This window comes from Pseudomassariella vexata (assembly GCF_002105095.1).
Source record: "Pseudomassariella vexata strain CBS 129021 chromosome Unknown BCR38scaffold_7, whole genome shotgun sequence".
NCBI classification, from domain to species: domain Eukaryota; kingdom Fungi; phylum Ascomycota; class Sordariomycetes; order Amphisphaeriales; family Pseudomassariaceae; genus Pseudomassariella; species Pseudomassariella vexata.
Window position 1 is genome coordinate 2,122,776 of NW_024467962.1, and position 21,900 is coordinate 2,144,675.

A 21,900-nucleotide genomic window follows, 5' to 3' on the forward strand; every position below is an offset into this window, starting at 1 on the left:
CTACAGATGAACGGCAACAGGCCTTGGTTACTTGTGAACTGCCCTTTCCCGGAATATCGGTTTAATATGAATTGGCGATCAAGTCGGTCTCCCCAACGGTCGCAAGGCGTTCTAAAGAATCAATGGCTACGCCTGATTTGGTGACGGACGACCAGATGTTGGCTCAGCCACGGCCTTAGAATTGCAACATCCAATCCTGACGTGGTTTTGAAGTTGTCGGGTGAATATGAAGTGTAAAATGTTGGGACTCGCAGTGGGGGTTCGTAAGGTCGTGATTGTTGCCTGAGTACTTCCTCTGCAGCTTCTAGATAACGGTGCCCCGCAAACGCGAGGGAGGAGACAGCCTCAGTGGTGTTACACAACAGCAATAGTGCATAAGTGCCGATCCCGTCCTTAACTGAGCTCACCTGGAAGAGACATACCTTCTAATTGATGGATCGATGATATATGGTGGTAAGCCTGCATGCGGATTTCCTACGCCATCCAATAGTGCACTCAGCTATACAGTGTATCTATACATACATCCAAAGGTTTCAGTTGAAAAATGAGCATCGCAGTGGATGGTTGATCACTGCAACAAGTTGATAGCCGGCGCCTGGAATTTCTCACAATTTTTGCTAGGTGGTGATTCGACTTAAGTAAACATCCTCCCACGGCCTATCCATTCTGCTCCTTCCAACTTACCCTACTACATCATCTTCTCCCCCATCTCTCCCAACCACCCCCTCAACTCCGCATCCTCCCTCTCAAGATCCAAATCCCTCCCCTCAGGCAAGAACCAATAAACGCCCATGCCCAACGCCGCGACCCCAGCCAAAAGATAAAACGTACTCGCATTGCCCGCCGCATCCTGCAACGGCGTAAAACATTCCGTTCCAATCGCAGCACCCGTATTTCCCACGCCACCGCGATCGAGTATCCCATGCTCCGGACGACCGTCAGGAACGCCTCACTCGAGATAAGCCCGATAGTCCACCCGGGCCCCATATGGCCGAAACACTGGAGCAGCCCGTAGCAGACAATGAAGGCAGGCAAATTTCAGGACAGGGAGTTATACGTAGTGCCGATGACGATGCCGAGGACGAGGTACCCCAGGAAACCGAGCATGCCCGTGTATGGGCGGCCGAGAAGGCGCGTGTTGGCAAGGTAGGCGCCGACGATAGGGCCGGGGACGACGATGACGGCTAGGATGAGCTGCCAGATGGCCGTGGTGCGTATCTGGCTCGACGAGTTGGGCACGAGGGAGGCGATGAGGGAGCTGGGCATGATGCTGTTGGGGAAGTTGATGAAGTCGTACAGGAAGAAGGATAGGGATGTCGTGAAAATACGGCGCCAGTAGCGGCGGAGCAGGGCCAGGGACACTCTGACGGGCCTCTTGGTTTGCTTCAGGTTGGAGTTGTGGAAGAGCTTGGAGTCGGTCATGAAGACACGCATGAGCATGATGAGTAGCGGAAGGATGGTGGCTACCGAGTAGACGGCGTGTAACGCGACTGTGACGTCGTATCCGCTTGCGATGAGGGACATGAGGTAGACGAATAGACAGGCTGGTGCTCCAGTGGTGGCCATGAGGGTGGTGAAGGAGACGAACATCGATCCTCGTTATTTTTGCACTCGCTGATTGGATGCCAGTGTTAAAACTTGGAAACCTTTGCTGAGTGTGTGTTTCTGGCTAGGGGCGAGGGATACTCACGTCATCCGACTCCTCGAGGCCAGCGGCAGCACTAGCTGGATACTCTCCGCCTACTCCAAACCCAGCAATGCCCCTGACAACGATCAAGAACCATAGCATATCGGTTGTAGGATAGAAATTCAACGCCAATGTTGCCATGAGAGAGTCCCACCAACCACAAGTCCGGAAGTCAGCAATAGACTGGCCTTGCGCGAATACATGTCCGATGTATGCCCCAGGACGACTGTCCCAAGGATGATGCCGACGAGCAGCGAGTTGCTGATTCGGGTCTTCATGCCCTTGCTGTAATCTTTGCCGAGAACGTGACCAAGGATAACGTTGGTGGGATTGGCCATCTGGTTTTGAAAACCGTCGCTGAAGTTGGCCAGGTACTATGTAGTGTAAGTTTGTGTTGGTCCACAATCAGCCATGAAACTGACTTACACAACATATCAAGGTGATGTTGCTCGAAAGCGGCGTAGGCTGATATTTTTCGACATCGCCACTGGATTCACCTCTAGATTCATTAACAACCTGGTTTGACGGCAGTTCCTTAGAGCTGGGCTGCTCATGGCCGACCTTGGGCTCTTCGGTCTGCATATTGAATTGCTTTACGAATAAGTTTGAGAACAACCGAAATGTAGGTCGGAGCTGCCAAAGAGATTTTCATCTTTGGGACGAGCGAAGATCTGATAAGAACTCCCTAGTTAGCATCTCATCGGCCCTTTCCTGTTGCTGACTATCGCAAAATGGAGATTAAAATCGGGTCTCGAATACTAGTCTTGGACGATTCCGGGGCATGTTCGTAGGGCCATCTAGGGCCCCGAGGAACTACACATGGATCGTTTCCATTAGCGCCCGCAAAGCTTGTCATGTTATCGCCCCGCCATTGCGTATAATGGAGTAGCGATTGGGTACTGTATAGAGGCTCCGCACCTGGTGCGTGTTCTCCAATGACGGCTGAACCACCTCATCATATAGTCAAGATAGACTTCAGATGCATCAAGAAGAAATGCTCGTGGGTTGTTTAGATTGTTGAGAAAGAATGTCCCTGAAGACCATCTTACGATTTGTCACAGACGCGACGTATCTCAACTTCATCGCCCTGCTACAATCCAGGTACGAACCGTTCAACCTTGACATCCCAGTTCTCTGGGAAATGCGGCCCTTCAGCACCGTCCCAACCACCAGACATCATGGCCATAGCGAGTAGAAACCCGCCGGATCCAGGAAAATATGGGGTGGCCACTCGCGAGCCTCCCACTGGGTACCCAGCATCGTCAAACTGGAACAGCGGGTGCAGCAGGTACGCCACAGCCTGATCCATATCGCCGAGCCGGAGCGAATTCATCGCCAGCATTGGGAAATCCCATCCCCAGCAGTCTGCAATATCCCACGCATCTCGGATCTTGTCCGCTGTGTTCTGCATTACCGTCATGTTTAGGGGTGGCCGGCTACTAGGCGGCGGGAGGAGGCCGAACACACCAGACATGGCTGGGTGGTCTTGTACCGTGGTATTTTGCCACATATTGGGGATACCTTCGTATACGGAAAGTGTATCGCCATCCGTGGGGAGTGGTGCTAAGTTATCTCGGACTGTGGTCCATGTGGCGGGCACGTCGAGGCCCTGCCGCTCTTTCCACTTGATGGCAATATCGAGCCCAAATCTCCAATAAGCGATTTCAAAGGCCGGATTTATCGTGGCATTCGGGCCCGTGTTCTCTGATACGGGATAAATAGGCGGGCCGAGGTCATATACTTCGGTCGATTCGTTGTAGAATGCGTAAGATGCCATGAAGTCCGCGGATCCGGTCAAGATTTCATCCCAGGACTCCAGTGTCTTTTTGTTGGGATAAGACCGATACTCCAGCTCGGCAAAATACATAGGGTGAGGTTGCTGCCAGATGAGCAACGAGTTTATCTCGCCTGGGGCCGATCTGCCCGTGGGGTCCGTCATCTTTCCCCAGCGAGCACCGTCGTACCTTTGTGCCTTTGCACGGTCGTAGGAGGACGGCAGATAACGGCTGTACATGTTTGGCAGGCTACGCCGTAGCAGTGGAAACTTATTCCAGCGTGCAAAATGAAGGGAGTGCCAAATTACCATTTCCAACTACAGCGAAGTCAATAATTCTCTTTAGCTCAAGTGCCTCGGTTCCACAACTGATACTCACATGGAACTTGCCGTACCACCCGTTATTTACCAACCCCGATTCTGTCATGGGTTAGAACTCAACTCGTACAAAACTTGTTGAACCCGATGACTCACCTTGCGGAGTATTTGACGAAGCAGAATTCACAGCCACAAGATATTGAGACAGGATTGTTATTCGCTGCAAGGCAGTGGCATTAGGTGAAGACGTTGACGACAAGTCAATGAATGCACCCGAATTCCAGTAAGACTCCCACCACGTCTTAGATGCGGCAACTACATCCTCGAACGCTGGCACGTTTGAATCTGGAAACGGAGAAAATGTAGTTGACAGCTGAATCTTCCGCACACCCCGAGAAGGTTGGAGAACATAGCGATGAGTGCCCTTGACGGGTCCTGATATCTCTGCATGGCGATCCCAGCTGATGGAAGCGTAGTACGTGGTTGCATCCAGATCATGGCGAATCATCGCGGCATCCCTGCTAGATTTCAAGGTGGTGGTGTGGTTACTGGTGGCATTGAACACGCCGACGAAGGGGGCGTCGAACTTGTTCCTGGTGGGCAGTGCGAAGTCGAAGAATATCCGAAGGGTCCCGGTGGACAGGAGGGATGACTCGACGCTTACTCCAACAGTATCTGAGTGCGAATCGGACCAGGTCTCGACCAGAACCTCGGTTCCGTTGTATATGAAACTTGACGAGATTTTGCCTGTCCATAAATCCAGCGTCTGAGACTTGTTCTCAAGCATGTCCTCGGTGATCTCCACTCCATTGAAGGAAAATCCAATTGTACCTAGATTGACTCGTTGCGGATTCTGAATCAACCAATCCGAGATATCGTTTTCTGCTGGATTTGGCTGATTGTAGTTGACGAGTCGCCCATGAGTCCACCAATAGAGCCCGGTAAAGTCTATAACTCGATGAGATGATATCTCGGTCCAGCGATTCCATGTACTGACCATCTAATGAGGTTTGACCCGGGGTTATGGGAAGACTGAAGTTATGCCAACCCCATGTTGATAGAGTATTGAAAAGACTGAACGTTTGAAGCCCTGTAATGTCTGCCCCGAAGGCAAAGTTGCCGTTTCCTACTTGGAGTGGCGTGGTGCTTGAAGTGGCATTGCGGCGAGGATTGAACCTCTGTACAACTTTGCGTCTGTTGATCTTTGACTTGCCATTATCAGTGCCATTGACACTTCCGAATAAGGCAAGAAGATACAAGCCAAAATAAAGGAGAGCCATGCTAATACTCAAGCAAGCCACTGAGAAAAACAGGTGGCTAACGCGCCGACATTCGCGACGAGTAGGAAGACTTAGAAATATACCTACATTTTATTTCAGTCCCTGACTATGGATTTACAGTCGATATGAGTCCGTTGGCCGCGTCCTTGGGTCAAGTGGAGCTAGCTATCCTCTTTAACCGGCTTGACCGGGTCAACCCCAAGTCTGGGGATGTTCTACTCCTCTCCATCGTGCGGGGTCTTCACCGTGGAATTCCTTCGGTAAGTTGATAGCCCGATGAAAGGAAGAAATGCGAAGCCTTGCTGATAGGGGATGAGACTGTGTCCGGGAGACAAGCTCATAAAGCAAGCTGTTGACGAAATGCATGCTTGCGTTATCCTCGAAGGAAGCACGTCCTCGTAGCCTCCAGAGAATGGCTAGCGTCACCTTCACCGGGTGCGGGGCTGACGAATCGTTAGAGGAATTCACGCGATGGGATTGATGTTTCTAGAGGACTGAGGGAGCCAAGAGTGTGTTTCTGTAGACCAGCAGTTTTTACACGAACACATCTTTGCTGTTGGACACCTGAGGGTAGCCGTGGAGAACTGTGAGGGACTGCAAACAAGAGACCAAAATTTGGGACGATTTTAAGCTCATGAAGCTTGCAAGCCTATGGAGACTGGGGTAGCTTGGTTGGAAACGGCAAACATCTGTGCTTTTCTTGCAGTGGGTCAAAATTCTGGAACGTCATCCCAGCAACCACCCACCTGGATTGTAAACATCCCACTTGCGACGGCCGGCATTGAGGATCATCACAGTCGACCTCCATCAGCATTCTCGACTTTCAGCAACGCACTTCCCGCGCAATTTTCAACAACAGGCCATTAGGCTCAGTCTGCTCCATTTGGTCAGCATAAGATGTCTCTTTTACGTGCAAATGCTCCGACTCTACCCTACTGACATTGCGGTCTAGATAACACAAGTCCGGAGCGATAACCGACACCAGAGACCACGATGACTTCCTTCATAACTACCGTGTATGTGACTCTTTCCCAACAACTGCGAGTCGTGCACCAAAAAATGACGCCGTAACCATTCCATATCTACTCATCTGCCTCCGGCTAACACACCAGGCCTCTAGTAACCAGCGCACGCGCAATCAATTTCGCCCGCGACCAGGCCGGGGTGGCAGCACCAGCTACCAGCTCCGCCAATATGCCGAAGCTACACTGGGCGGCGGAAGTTTGCGCAAGGTGGTGAAGCTGCCCGAAGGCGAAGATGAGAACGAGTGGTTGGCCGTGAACATGGTGGATTTCTACAACCAGATCAACCTCCTGTACGGCGCCATCACCGAGTTCTGCTCGCCCCAGTCGTGCCCGGAGATGAAGGCCACTGACGAGTACGTGACAACTCACCCTGCTTCGAATTGCATGCAGTCGTATCTCTACCCCGGAGATCTTCCACTAATATGCTTTCAACGAAACAGATTCGAGTACCTCTGGCAAGACAACGACACCTACAAGCGCCCGACCAAGATGGCAGCGCCGGCCTACATCGAACAATTGATGAGCTGGGTCCAAAGTAACATCGATAATGAAGCCGTGCTTCCCTCTCGAATCGGCGTGCCCTTCCCTAAAACGTTCCCCAGCCTTGTCCGCCAGATCTTCAAGCGCATGTACCGCGTCTACGCCCACATCTACTGCCACCACTACCCGCCCATCCGCGAGCTCGGGCTCGAGCCCCATCTCAACACCTCCTTCAAGCAGTATGTGCTCTTCATCGACGAGCATAACTTGGCCAGTGGCAAGGACTTCTGGGGTCCGCTGGGCGATTTGGTCGAGAGCATGCTGAGAAGCGATTAGAGTTAGTAGGTTGGGGGGTAGATCGTCGTTTTCTTTTGGCGGAGAGAAGAGAGAAAGTTGCTTTGGTGATGAGATGATACCTACGAACAGCCTAGCTAAATTGGGCGTGGCATGTGCTTGATTGATTCATTGGCTGGCTTTGGCGTTTAGATGGATACTGGTTTTTGCAAACTTAGAGAGCCAGGGCAACGGCAGGGTATGAGAGTAACCGAGGAATTGCTTATGATGAAGAGTTTCCCCTTTTCTCGTTTGATTACGGATGTATACTACTGGAAAACACAACATGCGGACTTCTGCTGGCCGCTAGGGTGCTCATTGACCGTCAAACACTTCGATCACGTAAAGGCTTTGAGTCATCAATGTGGGCTCGTGTTATTCATAGCGTTTCTCAAATGTTTTTGTCCATTTACAATTCTTTGTTTCCCTCTGGAAATCTGTGGTATGAGCTCACCCACTTGAACCGTAATCCCCGAATTAAACATGCTGAAAAGGCCTCCGTTTGCGTTTCGATGCTGAATGACCATGCCACACCGTCCACTGATACGCCGCCTCGTATGCTTGATTCTGCGCGCAATTTACGCAATTGCCATACCGAACAATTAGTCATCGACATCTTCAAGAGCATTAATTCGTTTCTTGAAGAACTCAAACGCCGAAAAGAAGACCGCGTTCACCGCGGCCGAACGCCCCATGGACACGCCTAAACCTCTGTACATGTCCTTTCGGAAAAAGTGAATTTTGGGAATGGGGACTGTCTCCCCTTTCGAATGCATCAAGGCGTTTCGCTGGTAGATACTCTTGACTGAGTCGATGGGATCTGGAAGCACGAACGTCAGCTCAGGTCGCTTGAAGATAAACCGCCGATAGACCCACATATCAAGGCCCACGACACAATGCCGCATAGAGCCCCGGCAGCTAATACGGCAATGGGATTCTTGTGAGCATCTTTCCCACTGAAGGTCGTCAATAGCTGCTTGCTGCTTTCGTACGTGGCGAAGTATATCCCCGTTCCTAGCGTATCCCTCACTGCAATATGTCTGTCAGTCCTTCCAGTCACCGGAGACCTCAGCTCGATGCAACTCACAAAGGTGCAGGTTCAGCCCAGTGTACATCCCCGACATGCCGCGATGCTTGACGATGTTCCGGAGAGTATTGATGGTTCCCTTGTTATGATAACTCATAGCAATCTCCTGTCGCTTGGGGTCTGCGTTTTTTTGAGTCGCCATGAGCACGGAAACTTGGGCGCTCAGCTTGGTCAACTCGAAGGGGCCTGCAAATCGGGTTAAGTAGCTGTTCAGAGACAATGCGTTGCCGCCGCGGTGCTTGCCAACTGACATGCGATAAAGGTAATACCCGAACCAGCAGTTGCCCCTGCGGCCCCAAAACACGCCATGGTGCCCAAGTTCGGATAGGCGCCGTTCTTGTTGACATGTTCAAGTGGGCAGAATCCAAGATTCTTTCCCATCCAGTCGGAATAAATGTACTTGGAGCGTTGGTAGATGGAGAAGGATACGGTTCGTACAAGAGTTACACTGGCTAGGGGAGCGGTTACACCTAACCAACGTTTGGATCAGTGGACAATTTTCCGACATCAACATCTGCCGCGCGTTGCCAGTGCTGGGTGCGCGTACCTCGAAAGAAACCTCGCATGCCCTCCTCCCGATACGTCTTACGAACACAGTCGAGAAATCCATTGTAAGGGTAGGTCTGCAATCGAGTCTTGACACTGTCGAGAGGAAATGCGGTGATGGTGGATAGGACACTGGCCGAGCTGGCTGACACCTCGGTGCGGTAACGCTTTATCCACCGTCGTGGTTTCTCACTACTTCCGCTAATCTGAGGCATGGTCCGGGTCCGAAGCGGTTCGCTGGTGACATTTTGGAACTTGACTTCAACGGGCATGCTGCAGCGGGTCGAATCGTACTGCGGGGCTTCAGACAGTGGCCTCGGACGAGACCAGAGTCATCAGCGCGGTCGCGATACTATGGCGGCAACTGCTGGCTGGACTGTTGTGCCATCAAGATTGACCAAGATTCCCAGGTTGCAAGGTAGAAGATGGTTAGAGAAGGCTTTAGATGCGGGGTTGCAGGTGATGATGATGAGCTCTTTGTATTCCCACGAGAGAGCTGTTAGGGAAGCGTGGTGGCTCAAGGTAGTCAATCCACACTCATGGAAAGCTTTATCGAAGGTCAAATCAAACCAATCGGTAGAGGTTTGAGGTAGGAATCAATGATTTGACGGTTTGATTTGCGGGGTTGGTAAGAGAGCAAGCACACAGACACCTTGCCGTATCTCACGGCGGATGATGGGGGCGAGGCCGTGGTACGAGTGGAGTGGTCTGAGCTGGTTTAAGCTGAGCTGGGTGGGTTGGAACTTGACCAAAGCGGTTAGAGAAGGGGGTGTCGCACGGTTCATCCCCACATAAGATCGTCAATGAATATTGTTCAGTCTCCCAGGAATTAAAACGTTAGCGTACTACTCCCCCACAATACTTAAGAATCTTACTGGATTCTGGTGTTCGTGAGCTAATCAGGTCCTAGCGTGTAGAAATCTGCTATGTTGAGGCACTGAAGATCCTACACAGATTGTATGTGTAGATCAGTAACTTAACATAGTCTAATTCCCACGCTAACGTTTTAAATCCTGGCAGAGGTGTTGAGTGGTTGCATGGTCAAAAGCGTAAAGGGCATAGGGATGGACGCCGATCTGTTGTAAGGGATTGGACATCGGAACTCGAGCAAGCAGATGCCCAATTATTAGTTGATTCGTCACCAATAACTCTCAGATCATCCTGTATAGTTTATAGTCGAGTATACCCACCTGTCGTGCCGAGCTTTACTGAGCTAGATGAATTCCTGCTTTGCCACGATGACACCTAGATTACTTAAATACACTACATAGCTTTGCTAGACACCACACGAAACATCCAAAGTTCCTAAGACCTGGGAGGTCGGAAGAGTATCGTCGCGTGTCCTGCTATCTCCACTACCTTCGAGAGCAACTTGGGTAACATAGTTGGGAAGGGAAATTCAACATCTCATTCATAACATACGTCATCGAGCATGTACAAAGTACCGTTTGAAAGATCGCCAATGCACAACAGAGCGGACAGCCAAATCAGACATAGGAGTTCAGCGTATCCCCAGTCGGATTCTAGTGTACAACTATACAGAATATCAATGCAGGCAATGCAATTTTCCGCCCAGAAGGAATTGATCTGAGCCCATTCTGACTCTTACCCAGCCTATCAGAGTTATTCATGATTGATATACCTGTTCGCAACCTTTTCCTTCCGTTGACTTCGGCAATGCAACTTGAGCTAACTTGCCGATATTGGGCGTCGCATTGGACGACATTTCCTTTGCACATGCCACAGCTGACGTGAATTTTGGGATGGCGTCGGCTTATCTCTGAGCTGACGACATTGCGTGTCTGCTTTAGGTGAAGTTTTCTCCTCGTCCAGATGGTTTCGTGTGGCCCCTGTAAATGTGCCGAGCAAGTTGCTGAGGGGTTCAATTCATGATCGAGTGAGGAACACCAAGACCTTAGTCAAATTGATCACAGACTATACCAAATGATTGAGTCGAGATGTCGTTGAGCCATTCTTCCCAGATTCCGAGGGCTTCACAGCTTGCCGGTAAGATATTGAACTGTAGCGTAGAGTCTGAGGGCACGTCCTGTAAGCCTTTGAGTCCGTCAACGCGGCTTGCGAAACATAGTCCTGCTAAGTATGCGCTCCAATGTGCTCATCGCAAGCAAAGTCCCATGGACTTATTGAGCATTGCCACAGTCATATCGTAGTGCTTGTATGCCGTAGCTTCAACATGTTCTTGAAACTCGGTTCTGTGATATTTTAGTTTTCAGGCTTAGCAGGGCAACAGCCAAGACCAGACCACTCACGTTTTTCTCTTGGTCCTCTTATCGTGCATCATGAAGTGCCACGACGGCCGACGATGATAGTATCTCCAGAAAGCCACAGTCAAGAGATTCTTGAGCACTGCATGCTCCAACCCACGGGCTTTGGCTGCCGCATCTAAAAACCGCAACGTTCGACCGACGCCTCTAGGGTCTAACACCGCGTTTTTCTCCCGGAATGCTTTCCTGAGCTGGTCTCGAGCTACATAGCGTGCTGGTTTCGAGAACTGCACGGCATGCAGAAGCCCGCGGTATAGATGGCGATATGCGTGGATGGTTTGGCTGTTAACCATTGTGGTGACGGTACCCAGACGTCCTGGCGGGGTAATTTCACATGGACAAGTCGGTTGCGACTGGTTGTTACAAACGACGAACTGTTATGAAGATTGCTTCGATTGGTACAGCTTCGAATTCGGCAGGTGGGAAATTACGCCGCCTAGGCCCTTAGACCCTGTCACTTCACTTCAGTGACGTCTGGTTAGCGCGTTGATCCATTTTAAACCTCCGTGTTCGCCGTTCGATTGTCGTTTGATGCCCGTCACACCTTTACTCGAATCATCCGACCAACCCCATTTTGAACTTGGGAACTTTGATATTTGGAAGTTGTTACGCTCTATGCGGTGTACACAACTTTTTTCTGTCGGGCTGAGGAGAGACGCCTACATATATCCATCAACAAACCTCGAATGTTGTGTATCTTTCCTCGTCCCAGCCAGTCCCATGGCATGACGGCTCATCAACACATCCGTCCAATCGTTTGATATCGCATCCATACTGCAATGTCCTCGATGGTCTCGGAGTTCATCATAGGGCCGGCGCTTCGACAAGTCAGACGCTTCTCCCGTTCCAGTACCACGACCGAAACCGAAACCACCTACGCCGCTGCGAATGACAGAGCCAGAGAATCACCAGCAATCCACGAAGATGCCACATCAGAAACTGAAGAGGATTCGTATTTCAGAGATGAAGGGAATGAAACCTCTTCTCCTTCCGTCTCATCACAGAGCTCCGCGACCCCAAACCTCGTCCACGATTACAGCAGACCAACTGCATCAAATATTGCGCACAATGATCACTCCACATCTTCTCGGGATGTAGCCCCTGAACTTTCTGTCGTCGATCAATCAGACATTGCCGTGCCGAATAATGCAATGAGCCAACTGGGCTTCACTGACAGACCGACCCCCTTCGTATCCGCCACTGAAAATGCTATCACATTTACCGACACACCCGCAAGTGCTGCTAGTTCAGTCCCCGCCGGCCAGAAGAAGACATTACCAGAAGACGATGGAATGGGCAATTTGCGGAGAAGGATACAGGATATACAAGGGAGCGACCTCCCACCAGATGAGAAGGCTCGCTTGATGCATATGCTGTTGATGGAAGGTTACACCAAGTCGCATATTGTTGTTCAGTCTAGTCGCCCTTTAACGCATACAAATCCTGTAAGTTTTGAGCAAGTTCAAACACAGGGCCCCCTCGAAACCCTCAACAAATTCTGGCAGAGCCCGTTCGGCGACTCTGTTCCTGCAAACAAATTCATTTTGACCGAGGAGGATATCAAACCAACCTTTGCTCCCCTAAAGCCTGACGAAGAAGGGTCGGAATACCGAGCTCTCGGGTGCGAACACTATAAGCGCAATGTCAAGATGCAATGCTCAATCTGTGGGCGCTGGTACAACTGCCGGTTCTGCCACGACAACGTCGAGGACCACACCTTGATCAGAAAGGAAACTAAGAATATGCTTTGTATGTTCTGTGGCACAGCCCAGCGAGCCGGGGAAGTATGCACCAACTGCGGAGAATCAGCCGCTTCTTACTACTGTCACATCTGCAAGCTTTGGGACAATGATCCGGACAAGAACATATACCATTGCAATGACTGCGGGATCTGCAGGATTGGAAGAGGACTTGGAAAGGACTTCTTCCATTGCAAGGTAGGACCCTCTTGTATAGAGCACGTCTGGAGGCTTACATGCTTACGTATTCCTTCAGAGATGTTGCGCCTGCCTAGCTATCAGTATAGAGAACGACCACAAGTGTATCGAAAGGTCGCTAGACTGTGACTGCCCCATTTGCGGCGAGTATATGTTCAACTCCCCCCGAGCAGTCTGTTTCATGAAGTGCGGCCACGCCTTACATCGCGACTGCTATGATGAGCACATCAAAAGTGCATACAAGTGCCCCATTTGCAACAAGAGCGTTGTGAATATGGAAACACAATTTCGGAACCTCGACATGGCTATCCAAACTCAACCCATGCCCGAGAGATTCCAAGACACCCGGGCAGTCATTCTTTGTAACGACTGCTCTGCTAGAACTACAGTCAAGTATCACTGGCTAGGGCTCAAGTGTGCTGTGTGTCAGTCTTACAACACATCTGAGCTTCAAATACTGGGTGTTGAGGCTGAGGTTGGCACTGCCGAAATCGCCACCATGAATGTATCTGATACTCGACTGCCGGAATCAGCAGCAAACACAGGAACATTAGAAACTCTAAATCCCGCTGCCGCGTCAAGTGCACGAGACATTCCTCAGCGGAGGCGCCACTCGTCAAACTTCATGCAATTGAGTACTGAAAACATCGAAGGAGACGGCCACCATGGCATCGGATCCTACGTGGTTCAAAACAGACTAGCAAGATCCGTCTCGCCGTTGCCCACTATCACGCCTGCAAGGTCCGCTGGCAGTCCTCAAGCAGGGAACGAAGACTTGGAAGAAGAGGACTATCTTGTTGGCTTCTGGGGCCGGGCACCTCGAAGTTTAACGTCTAACGAGGACCTCCAAGACCAACACAACGCAGATATTGAATCGCTTTCATCGCTTGGCGACGAAATGGAGGAGGATGACTCGGAGGGCGAAGAGGAACAAATCAATCTGTTTGGCCACCGATAGCGACAGCTGTTGGACACATGGGTCGTTCTCGATGCATAAAAGTAATTGGCGTTTGGTTGAGTTGCAATACACTGGGAAAACAGGACTGGGCAGGTCTGTTGGGATAAATGGACTCCTTTCAGTGGCTACGTACAAGACTGGCCATGATACGCAGGGTTGGCTTTCATGTCAGTCACTTCAGGGATAAGAGTCCTGGAAATCATGAGACAAGACAAGCTAGTCTAACGAGACGCCACGATAGACAGAGTCCGGGCGAATAAACCAGCTTTTATGTCTATATTAATAATACCACGCAATATGCCCCTGGATCTGCCCGTGAACTCCAAACGCCACCAGTGCATGGAAACCGTCACGCCTTCAAAGCTCATGACCTCAAGCTTCCTGACCTCGATCCTGAGCCCTGAACTTGTCCTTCTGAGCCTCTTTCCGCAAAAATTGGATCACAGCCTAAACAAGTCAGCTCTCAAAATTCTGAAATCATTGGGGGAACTGATGACTCACTGCCAATGCCTCCGGGTTCACACCATTCTCAATCATGGAGATGCAGATGGACAGCGTCCGCCGGTCGAGATGACAGTTCTGCGGTTACCGAGTTAGAATGGCTTGTCTGTTTGTGTGACACCACAACACCATGCCATTGCATGCTTACGAGGATGGTAGATATCTCGTGCAGAATGTCGACGGCCTGCTGAGCCGCGGCTTGCTTCTCGCCATCGTTGGGTGGCTGCGATGGCGGAGGCATGGTGACGACTGACGACTCATTAATTGATGACAGGGAGTGTCTGTCGCGGTGTAGTTTGACAATTGAAGACCATGGACGCGTTGAGGGGCACGGCAATCGGTGGAAGTGGGGTTAGGCGGCGTACGGAAATGTGCACCTAGTTCGAAAGTGCAAGCGAGCTCTGTCTCAGATAAGCTCAACCAGTCCTGTAAGAGCAAGTTGAGGATTGTCGTCGTGCGATACCCCTTTTCTTATTTTATGGTAGCATGCCACAATCAAGTCATCAGTGAAGGCCCAGAGAATTGCAATACCAGAACAAAGCTTAATGAATATCACCCGCTCCGCGTCTCCGGTATGGTTAGCTCCACAGTAAGACACGGCAACGGGGTTGAAACACAGTCAGGTACATCATGAAGATGATCGATCAATGCTCTATTCGTGTAAAATGCAGCATCGCATGGAGAAAGCATACTGGTATCTTGTGAACGCCTCCCGTGAATCCAATTCCCCCTCACTGCTTCACGGCTTCGACAAAAAGCTCCCTCATGCCCTTCAGCAGCGTAACAAGTTCTCTCGATTCGTTCACTCGTTCCAACACCCGTTCCACCTTCTCCCTCTCTAGCTTTGGCCTACAATGTCGGACATCGTAATCTCTAGATGACGTACTCAATTCGAACCAGGCCTCACGCTCCCAGTCCCTCTCGTCAATATGTGTATAGACGAATTTCAGCCTATCCGTCTTCCCAGCCCCTTCAATCGTCAGACACAAATTAGAGATCCAGAAGTCCAGCTCCGGCCCATTGAACCGCGCTTGCGCCTCGATATGCTGGGCATGCGCGCGCTGAGCCGCCAACCGTGCGTCGATCTCCTTCTGTGTGGTCTCGATCTGCTTCTTCAGTTCATCGCGTGACGCCATGTTCTTATTTCGTTGCTCCGTTAGCGAGGCGATGGCCGCTTGCATCTCGCGCTTCTCGGCGGCTTCCTTGGCGATGGTCTGCTGGTGGGCGTTGGTCCTGAGCTGTAAAATCTCCATGTCCTTCTTCTTCATCCGCTGGTCCTCTGTGCCGTCCCGGTTAGTTACTGTCGCACGTGCTGCAGCAGCGATGCCTGATCATACCTTGAAGTTCGGCTATACTCATGCGGAACTGGTTGCGCTCCTCTAGGACACGCTTCCGTCCTTGTTCGATAAAGGTATCGAACCGGGCGCTAAATTTGGCCATGCGGTCGCGCAGCTCGTCGAAGCCGAAGTTGATGCTTGGCAGCGAGTCTGCCATGGACGGGGCTGTGGCCGACATTGGTAGCTGCCGGCTCAGGCTCGACGACATCGAGGGCTCAAACATTGAAGCCATTGCGCTGTAGTTCGATGCGATTTTGGGATTGGTTTGGAGGGTTTCGTATGTTTGCGACGAGGTTGCAAGTCGGGTTTCAAGTGGGCTGTCAGAGTTCCGTGATGCTCGACAACTTTGTTTTGATTCCGAAGGTACAGGTTGCCGAGCGCCGTCTGCAGGGGCCAGCGCTAAGAAAAAGATAAAGCGTCGATTATGAACTTTTTAGTGGGGCGTCTGCAATTGTCGAGCGCCCGAGCTTTCCTCATTCATTTCTAGAACAACTCTTTCAGATCAGTCCTTTTCGCATTCAATATTTTCGACTCGTCTGTACTGACACCAAATCTTGAGTGCTGGTTTCTTACTAGAGCCTCTCTCAAATACGCCCGCCTCACCATTGTTACGCAGCGCTGTGTGACTGGCTCTCTATTATGTTCCGTCACAGTCAACTGATATCAGAGAGGAAATTTGGGTTGGGTCTGCCGGATGGCTGACCAGCGTACCGACTCATCATCGTTTGGCCACCCAGGACGTCTGACATATTTTCCGTACGGATTACCGAAGGCGGAAGAATGCGGTTGGCAAACTGCTCGAAATCATGATCCCGAAGGTAGTCCAAGCCCAACAGGCCTCCATCACTCATATCGGCTAACACAGTGGCAAGCTCCAAGGTTCCAAGAGATTGGTCCTAGTCAGGAATGGTTCCCAGTGTCTCGCAGCCTCAGTTCTTCCACAACGAACGAAACCTGGCGGAGTACCCAGAGACAGAGTGTATGGCTACTAAAAAACCACCCAGTGGCGGCCCTGGGCAACGGCGTGCTCGGGGAAGCACTGTCTCTAGCCAATTTGTCATGCCGCCCTAATCAAAGCACGCCTTGGCAACGGTCGCAGCTTGCCGTCGGTGAAATGGCCGACACTAGTAATCCACAAAAGACCGGTACGGCGTCCCTTGTCGCCATGGCAGCTGGTCCAGCCGGCGACGTTTTACGGCTGGTGAGACCGACGACAGAATATTGGAAATGGGACAACGACGAAAGCGTAGCACTTCGACTCTCTGGCCATGAAAGCATCCAGCAAACCCTTTGGACGAAAGACATCGGCACTATCCGGCAGATATCAGCTGTCGTTAACACGAAGAGATTCGAGCCGGTGCGCTGGTTGGTGGTTCAGCGAGACTGGGGAACCTCGGTCTTTCAACCAGAATACCAAAAGGCTCCAGTCGTATCCGAATCCGTTCCAGCTGCAGGTTCTCGAGAGCCTTCTCGTATTGCACCAAACCCGCTGTTCACTCTGTTGAGGAAGCATACTGGATGTGATTTTCACTCTGATGCATCTTTCAACCCGAGTATAAGATCGAAACCATCACAGCTTGCCATCATCGATGAAGGGGGCAATTGGACAATTTGGGACATTACTCGGATTCGAAGCAAAGCTTCCAATCGGCCGCAACTGCGTCTACATAAATACGGGTCTATTCAAAAGGGCCTCAGGGAGCAACTGTCTCACAAACCCGCAACGGATCCCCAGTCGCATAGAATTCTTTGGGTTGGGTCTTCTGCCGCTAGTCATGATGACTGGTATGACTCCGACGATGAGGACGATGCCGAATCCCAGTTCAACCCTGCATTCCCACCACTACAACGAAGCTCAACTTTACTCTTGTGCAATTCTAAAGCTGTTCGGTTATTCGATCTTGACACTGACTCTTTCTTGCCCGACCTAGAGTTCATCCCTGAGGGCAGTGTCGAGACCATTCTTGATGTTCAAATCAATGTTCAGGACCCGCGATATGTGTTTGTCGCAACGACGTCCAAAGTTTGTGTGATGGGAATTCTATCCTCGAGTGACCCAACGCTCGAGAAAGGAGAAAAGAGAGCACTTGTCTTGCATTCCTTTCCACACATGCGGGATAGTTATGACCAGAATCTGAAGCTTTCTGTCACCTCTGGACCTCGCCACTCATCTGATCACCGGTTATCTCTTGTGTTTATGTACTCTGAGGGAAGCAGTTGGTTCGACATATTTTATTTCAGCATGTCCAAGAAAAGACCAGACCAGGTCAGCTGCTACCGTGATACCATGGTATCCGAGGGGGTCTCAAACGCTGGCACGGGTCGGAGTCTACAGAAACTTCATATAATTCCTACCGCTGTCACAGCACAGCGTGAACAAGTACCGACTGCGGGTGCCCGCCTGCTCACAGATCAAAGAGTGCGGTACTATCAAATGTTCTCACTTGGAATTGATTTGAGCTTGAGCTGTTCCCTAGGTGCCTGCTTGAGCCAGGATTGGAATCAGACGTTGATTCCAAATAGAAAGGTCGCTAAAAAATTGAACGAGTCGGAGCGGCGGAAGCTGATTCGCTACCTTGGTTCTCGCTTCGTCGTCCCGGATCAGTTTGCAGGATTCTATAATGGAAGCAATGTCACTAACCCGAAATGTGGTCACATTCCCCGTACAACATTTGGTCAATCGCATCGAAGACTCATTCGTGGAGTGTACGAACATCTTCAAAACATATCCGAGGAAGCAGCTGGCAGAATTGAAGGGACGCCCCTAGATATGGAAATATTTGGTGCAGCTCCTTTTGATCCTGTGTATGTCACAGTTGAGACGGCACTAGAAACAGGAATCTTGCCATCGAAGACCTTGTAAGTTGCACTTTGGAGTTGTGCAGCCGCTGCTTGCTAATCAAGTAACATGATAGGTGTGAAATTATGCACAACTTGAAAGTTCCACGAGATATGGATGCGGCTACATTCGAGTGGCAGGAGGAGATCGACCGATTGGAGCCAATTGATCCAGCGCTCAAAGTCATGAGTCTGGCTGGTCCTCGACGAGGTGGCCCAGAAAGCTCGTCTCTATATGACATATTCACCAGATTGCTAGACGTCGTTTCGGATGCCATGCAATCTGCTGTTGTTTCAGAGTTGCATAAAGAGGTAATAGCTTCAATCACCCGCCGAATCGCGTGCGAACTTTACCTATCTCGATTCAGCATGATGTTCAGGCCAATGGACTTGTTTAGGTCTCGGCTACCTGAGTCTCTCAACATTGGCTCTCCAACGAACTTTTCTGACGCTATGCTCATTGACAGCCAACCTGGCAGCCAGCCTTCGTCGCCTGCGTCCTCCACATTCTCTGGGGTAACGAAGTCAGAACCCGCTGAAGATGTAGAAGATCGGTCACTTGCTCTGATCAGGGTATACACCGGCTCTGGGACGTCTGTAACTGCGAAGAAATCGGAGTTGTTGTCTACGTGGATAGAAGGAGATGACCCTGCCAAATATGTCTTCAGCCTTGACAAGAGCGCAGAAGTTACGCCAGGCATACAGAGAAGGGCCAAACAGCAGGCACGGGAAGCTAAGAAGCGAAAACGGGTGGAGTCAATTCGCAAACGCCTCGAAGAACGGGACCTGAATCATGTGTCATCAACTCAGCCTGCAGTGTCGAACCGCTTCAGCCAGGTAAGCCAGCCGCTCAATGAGTTCTCACAGCCGTGGATCGGGCCACAAATCGCCATGTCTCAACCTACTGCAGGAGCATTTGGAAGTAGGTCGCTTCTAGATCGGCCGAACAAAAGGGTGAAACGCAAGGGGGGGTTCCGATAGCTGGGCGTAGTTGCTCACGGTTGTGGTTTATCGGGAGGTAGGAGAGAATCCGGGGAGCAGCTGGTTGGAGTGGGCGTGGCGTTTGTGGGCACCAAGGTGTGCGGCCTATTCGAAATAAGTTTCAGATATAATCGATATATTGTAGAACGCATATGTTCAGCTGAGGTCATGCTCATGATATCCTCGTAATTCTAGACACAAACACAGGCGCTAGACTCATGTGCTCACTCCTGTATGATTTTCCGATGGCATTCGTCACAACCCAAGCTGGATGGATTATGGACTTGGATGCCTGCACGGGTAGAGACATCCGTGACGAATACTTGCATATGCCATTCCAAGGCAGGAGCCATCATATGAAAACTGCAAAGTAATGTTTGTTGGTTTGGACTCTTGAAAAGCAGTTGGCATTTTGGCAAGCACACCCCGGAATTCCTCGGGCATTTTAACTGTTGGCGACCCCCCACTTCATCCAACAAATTGATGCACCATTGCTCTCATCCACAACCTCCAGAGTGGTAACTTTGGTAACCACATCAAGATCAAATATTCCGTGATTGTTTTCTTGTACACACCTCACCAGATACCTTCGTCATGTCTCATTGCCACGGCGAACATGCCGGCCATGGCGGTCACGACCATGATCATGCGCACGACCACAGTGATGACATAACGCCAGCTCTGCAGCACAGCTTATACCAGCACATCAACTTCGACGGCGTTGAGACGTTGAACGAAGCCCAAGCCGACTCAGGCAAGGCTATCGTCAGGAAGACGTGGGAAGAGCATCTCCAAGAGCAGCCGGAGCTGGCAAGCGATGCAGATGAGCAAATCCTCATGAACGTGCCGTAAGCATTCTGATCACATCTGAACTCATCTCATCCAAGAATCTGCAAAAACTAATATATAAATTACAGCTTCACGGGCCAAGTAAAGCTTCACTCAATCCTCCTGCGTACTTCGCCGTCAGATTCAGCGCCCCGTACGCTCAAAGTCTTCATCAACCGTGACGACATGGACTTCAGCACGGCCGAGGAGCTAGCCCCGACGCAGGAGTTCGAGCTATCGCAGACGTCCGAGGTGCAGGAGCTTCCCGTCAAGCGGGCGCTGTTTGGCAAGGTGCAGCGGCTGACGCTGTTCTTTGAGGACAACTTTGGCAATGACGATGAGGATGTTACCAGATTGAGTTACTTGGGTTTCAAGGGCGAGTGGATGCAGTTGGGTAGGGCGCCGGATCAGATTTTGTACGAGGCGGCGCCGAATCCGAACGATCATAAGTTGAAGGGGACGAACGTGAATGCCATGGGAAGTGGCATTGGAGGCCGCGGGCCGGGTGCATAAGGAAATGAATGAAGGTAGGGAGGAAGAAAGTCAAGGGGGGCATTGCATCAAGACGGTTACGGATACGCTCACGGAAGGGAATAGGCCAACGTACTTTTGTCACGAATGAGTTTTACTGCATTGAGATTCTTCGGAACTGCCTTCCTATCGTGTTTGCATACACGCATGCAACTACATGAAGTCATCCTCCCAGTCAGAACCACGATCCTGATTACTCGACGCCGCCATGTTCTCTTCAGTGAACAAATCATCATACGCATGGTCCTTCTGCCACTTCTTCTCCTGATACTCCTTGGCCTTCTGCTCCTCCTCCTTCTTCCTCGCCAACTGCGTCGCGCGATCCCGCTTCCTCAGCTCGCGCTGGCGGTGCTCTCGCTCCTGCTGCAGATCCGGGTGCTTCTCGACCTTGGTCTTGTTGAGGCGGTTGATGATGGCGTTCTCGCGCTGGGGCACCAGTACCCGCTTCACCTTGCGCGGGTCCTTGAAGCTGACCTGCCCCACGGCCATGCTGCCGTCCTTTTTCAGGTTCGACCACGGCGTGTAGATAATGGTCACGTTGTCCTTCTTGTTGCCCTCGATCGAGTTGGCCTTGGTTAGCTGCGCCAGGTCCGTCACTAAAGGCTCCGGGATGGCGTCCCAAGTTTCGCCCTCGCGGAGGCGCAGGTAGATGTGGGCGCTTGACAGCTTGTCGGCGTGGAACCTGATGGATCTTTAGTGCCGTGCATAGTTATGAGCGAGATGCAGCATGATCTACCAGACATCTTCTTCCCAGCCAAATTTAATCAACTCTTCGTCTACGAACCGGTCAGTGAGATGTTGCAAGGATATACGAGAGGGGGCCTGAGAAGCAGCTTTGAGAAGTATAGCCCAGATACACACATGATCTAGCACAGTTCATATTCTCATGTTTCATATATCATGAACGCTCGATAAGAGCGAGCGCATATCTCATCAGACGCGGTCGACTGCTGCATTCCACATCTTGGAGCATTTTGTGTCAGCTGGCGGGGCGCACTCACTCTCGAATTTGTCCTTGCCGACATAGACATAAGCCGAAGGGTCCACGACGGACGATGTAAAGTAGAAGACCATTTTCCAGCAAGAAATCGGTACCGGAGTACCAGTCCTGACCTGTTATTATTAGAAGACTTCAAATGGCATGCTGATAACTAGGAATGAGAGGTGTCAAGGG

At 50.9% G+C, this 21,900-nt stretch overlaps 11 protein-coding genes across 11 annotated transcripts; 4 read left to right on the forward strand and 7 right to left on the reverse strand.

The window, feature by feature from the left end:
* Positions 1-442: 442 nt before the first annotated feature.
* On the reverse strand, positions 443-2,269 carry BCR38DRAFT_515490 (major facilitator superfamily domain-containing protein; the record flags this gene model as incomplete). The annotated part of the gene is made up of 6 exons (XM_040865082.1): positions 443-850; positions 907-999; positions 1,072-1,595; positions 1,687-1,740; positions 1,842-2,061; positions 2,114-2,269. 6 exons carry the CDS (start codon positions 2,267-2,269, stop codon positions 689-691), a joined length of 1,209 nt encoding a protein of 402 aa, XP_040715800.1. The 3' UTR covers positions 443-688.
* A 508-nt stretch (positions 2,270-2,777) lies between these two features.
* BCR38DRAFT_342660 (Six-hairpin glycosidase-like protein) lies at positions 2,778-5,059 on the reverse strand (the record flags this gene model as incomplete). The annotated part of the gene is made up of 4 exons (XM_040855964.1): positions 2,778-3,779; positions 3,841-3,881; positions 3,936-4,733; positions 4,777-5,059. The coding sequence occupies 4 exons, from the start codon at positions 5,057-5,059 to the stop codon at positions 2,778-2,780; spliced, it is 2,124 nt and encodes a 707-aa protein (XP_040715801.1).
* A 993-nt stretch (positions 5,060-6,052) lies between these two features.
* Positions 6,053-6,900, forward strand: BCR38DRAFT_409758 (Mob1/phocein; the record flags this gene model as incomplete). Its single annotated transcript, XM_040858399.1, has 3 exons — positions 6,053-6,075; positions 6,180-6,437; positions 6,525-6,900. 3 exons carry the CDS (start codon positions 6,053-6,055, stop codon positions 6,898-6,900), a joined length of 657 nt encoding a protein of 218 aa, XP_040715802.1.
* Positions 6,901-7,499: 599 nt separating this feature from the next.
* On the reverse strand, positions 7,500-8,745 carry BCR38DRAFT_343348 (integral membrane ornithine transporter of mitochondria; the record flags this gene model as incomplete). The annotated part of the gene is made up of 5 exons (XM_040856027.1): positions 7,500-7,717; positions 7,774-7,926; positions 7,985-8,170; positions 8,236-8,454; positions 8,532-8,745. The coding sequence occupies 5 exons, from the start codon at positions 8,743-8,745 to the stop codon at positions 7,500-7,502; spliced, it is 990 nt and encodes a 329-aa protein (XP_040715803.1).
* Positions 8,746-10,646: 1,901 nt separating this feature from the next.
* BCR38DRAFT_485548 (uncharacterized protein) lies at positions 10,647-11,108 on the reverse strand (the record flags this gene model as incomplete). The annotated part of the gene is made up of 2 exons (XM_040863902.1): positions 10,647-10,743; positions 10,801-11,108. The coding sequence occupies 2 exons, from the start codon at positions 11,106-11,108 to the stop codon at positions 10,647-10,649; spliced, it is 405 nt and encodes a 134-aa protein (XP_040715804.1).
* Positions 11,109-11,289: 181 nt separating this feature from the next.
* BCR38DRAFT_393095 (uncharacterized protein) lies at positions 11,290-13,710 on the forward strand (the record flags this gene model as incomplete). The annotated part of the gene is made up of 3 exons (XM_040857592.1): positions 11,290-11,930; positions 12,081-12,752; positions 12,811-13,710. The coding sequence occupies exons 1-3, from the start codon at positions 11,595-11,597 to the stop codon at positions 13,708-13,710; spliced, it is 1,908 nt and encodes a 635-aa protein (XP_040715805.1). The 5' UTR covers positions 11,290-11,594.
* A 372-nt stretch (positions 13,711-14,082) lies between these two features.
* On the reverse strand, positions 14,083-14,452 carry BCR38DRAFT_485550 (mitotic-spindle organizing gamma-tubulin ring associated-domain-containing protein; the record flags this gene model as incomplete). Its single annotated transcript, XM_040863903.1, has 3 exons — positions 14,083-14,157; positions 14,212-14,289; positions 14,360-14,452. 3 exons carry the CDS (start codon positions 14,450-14,452, stop codon positions 14,083-14,085), a joined length of 246 nt encoding a protein of 81 aa, XP_040715806.1.
* A 364-nt stretch (positions 14,453-14,816) lies between these two features.
* On the reverse strand, positions 14,817-15,911 carry BCR38DRAFT_393097 (chromosome segregation protein Spc25-domain-containing protein). Its single transcript, XM_040857593.1, has 2 exons — positions 15,549-15,911; positions 14,817-15,490 (listed from the first exon to the last, which is right to left on the reverse strand). Exons 1-2 carry the CDS (start codon positions 15,778-15,780, stop codon positions 14,943-14,945), a joined length of 780 nt encoding a protein of 259 aa, XP_040715807.1. The 5' UTR covers positions 15,781-15,911; the 3' UTR covers positions 14,817-14,942.
* Positions 15,912-16,034: 123 nt separating this feature from the next.
* BCR38DRAFT_393100 (RNA polymerase I-specific transcription initiation factor RRN6-like protein) lies at positions 16,035-19,562 on the forward strand. The gene is made up of 3 exons (XM_040857594.1): positions 16,035-16,366; positions 16,421-18,407; positions 18,464-19,562. The coding sequence occupies exons 1-3, from the start codon at positions 16,243-16,245 to the stop codon at positions 19,365-19,367; spliced, it is 3,015 nt and encodes a 1,004-aa protein (XP_040715808.1). The 5' UTR covers positions 16,035-16,242; the 3' UTR covers positions 19,368-19,562.
* A 289-nt stretch (positions 19,563-19,851) lies between these two features.
* BCR38DRAFT_213521 (PITH domain-containing protein) lies at positions 19,852-20,794 on the forward strand. The gene is made up of 2 exons (XM_040854179.1): positions 19,852-20,215; positions 20,285-20,794. Exons 1-2 carry the CDS (start codon positions 19,962-19,964, stop codon positions 20,706-20,708), a joined length of 678 nt encoding a protein of 225 aa, XP_040715809.1. The 5' UTR covers positions 19,852-19,961; the 3' UTR covers positions 20,709-20,794.
* Positions 20,795-20,879: 85 nt separating this feature from the next.
* BCR38DRAFT_485554 (coiled-coil domain-containing protein 25) lies at positions 20,880-21,800 on the reverse strand (the record flags this gene model as incomplete). Its single annotated transcript, XM_040863904.1, has 3 exons — positions 20,880-21,408; positions 21,463-21,502; positions 21,728-21,800. 3 exons carry the CDS (start codon positions 21,798-21,800, stop codon positions 20,880-20,882), a joined length of 642 nt encoding a protein of 213 aa, XP_040715810.1.
* Between the last annotated feature and the right edge of the window lie 100 nt (positions 21,801-21,900).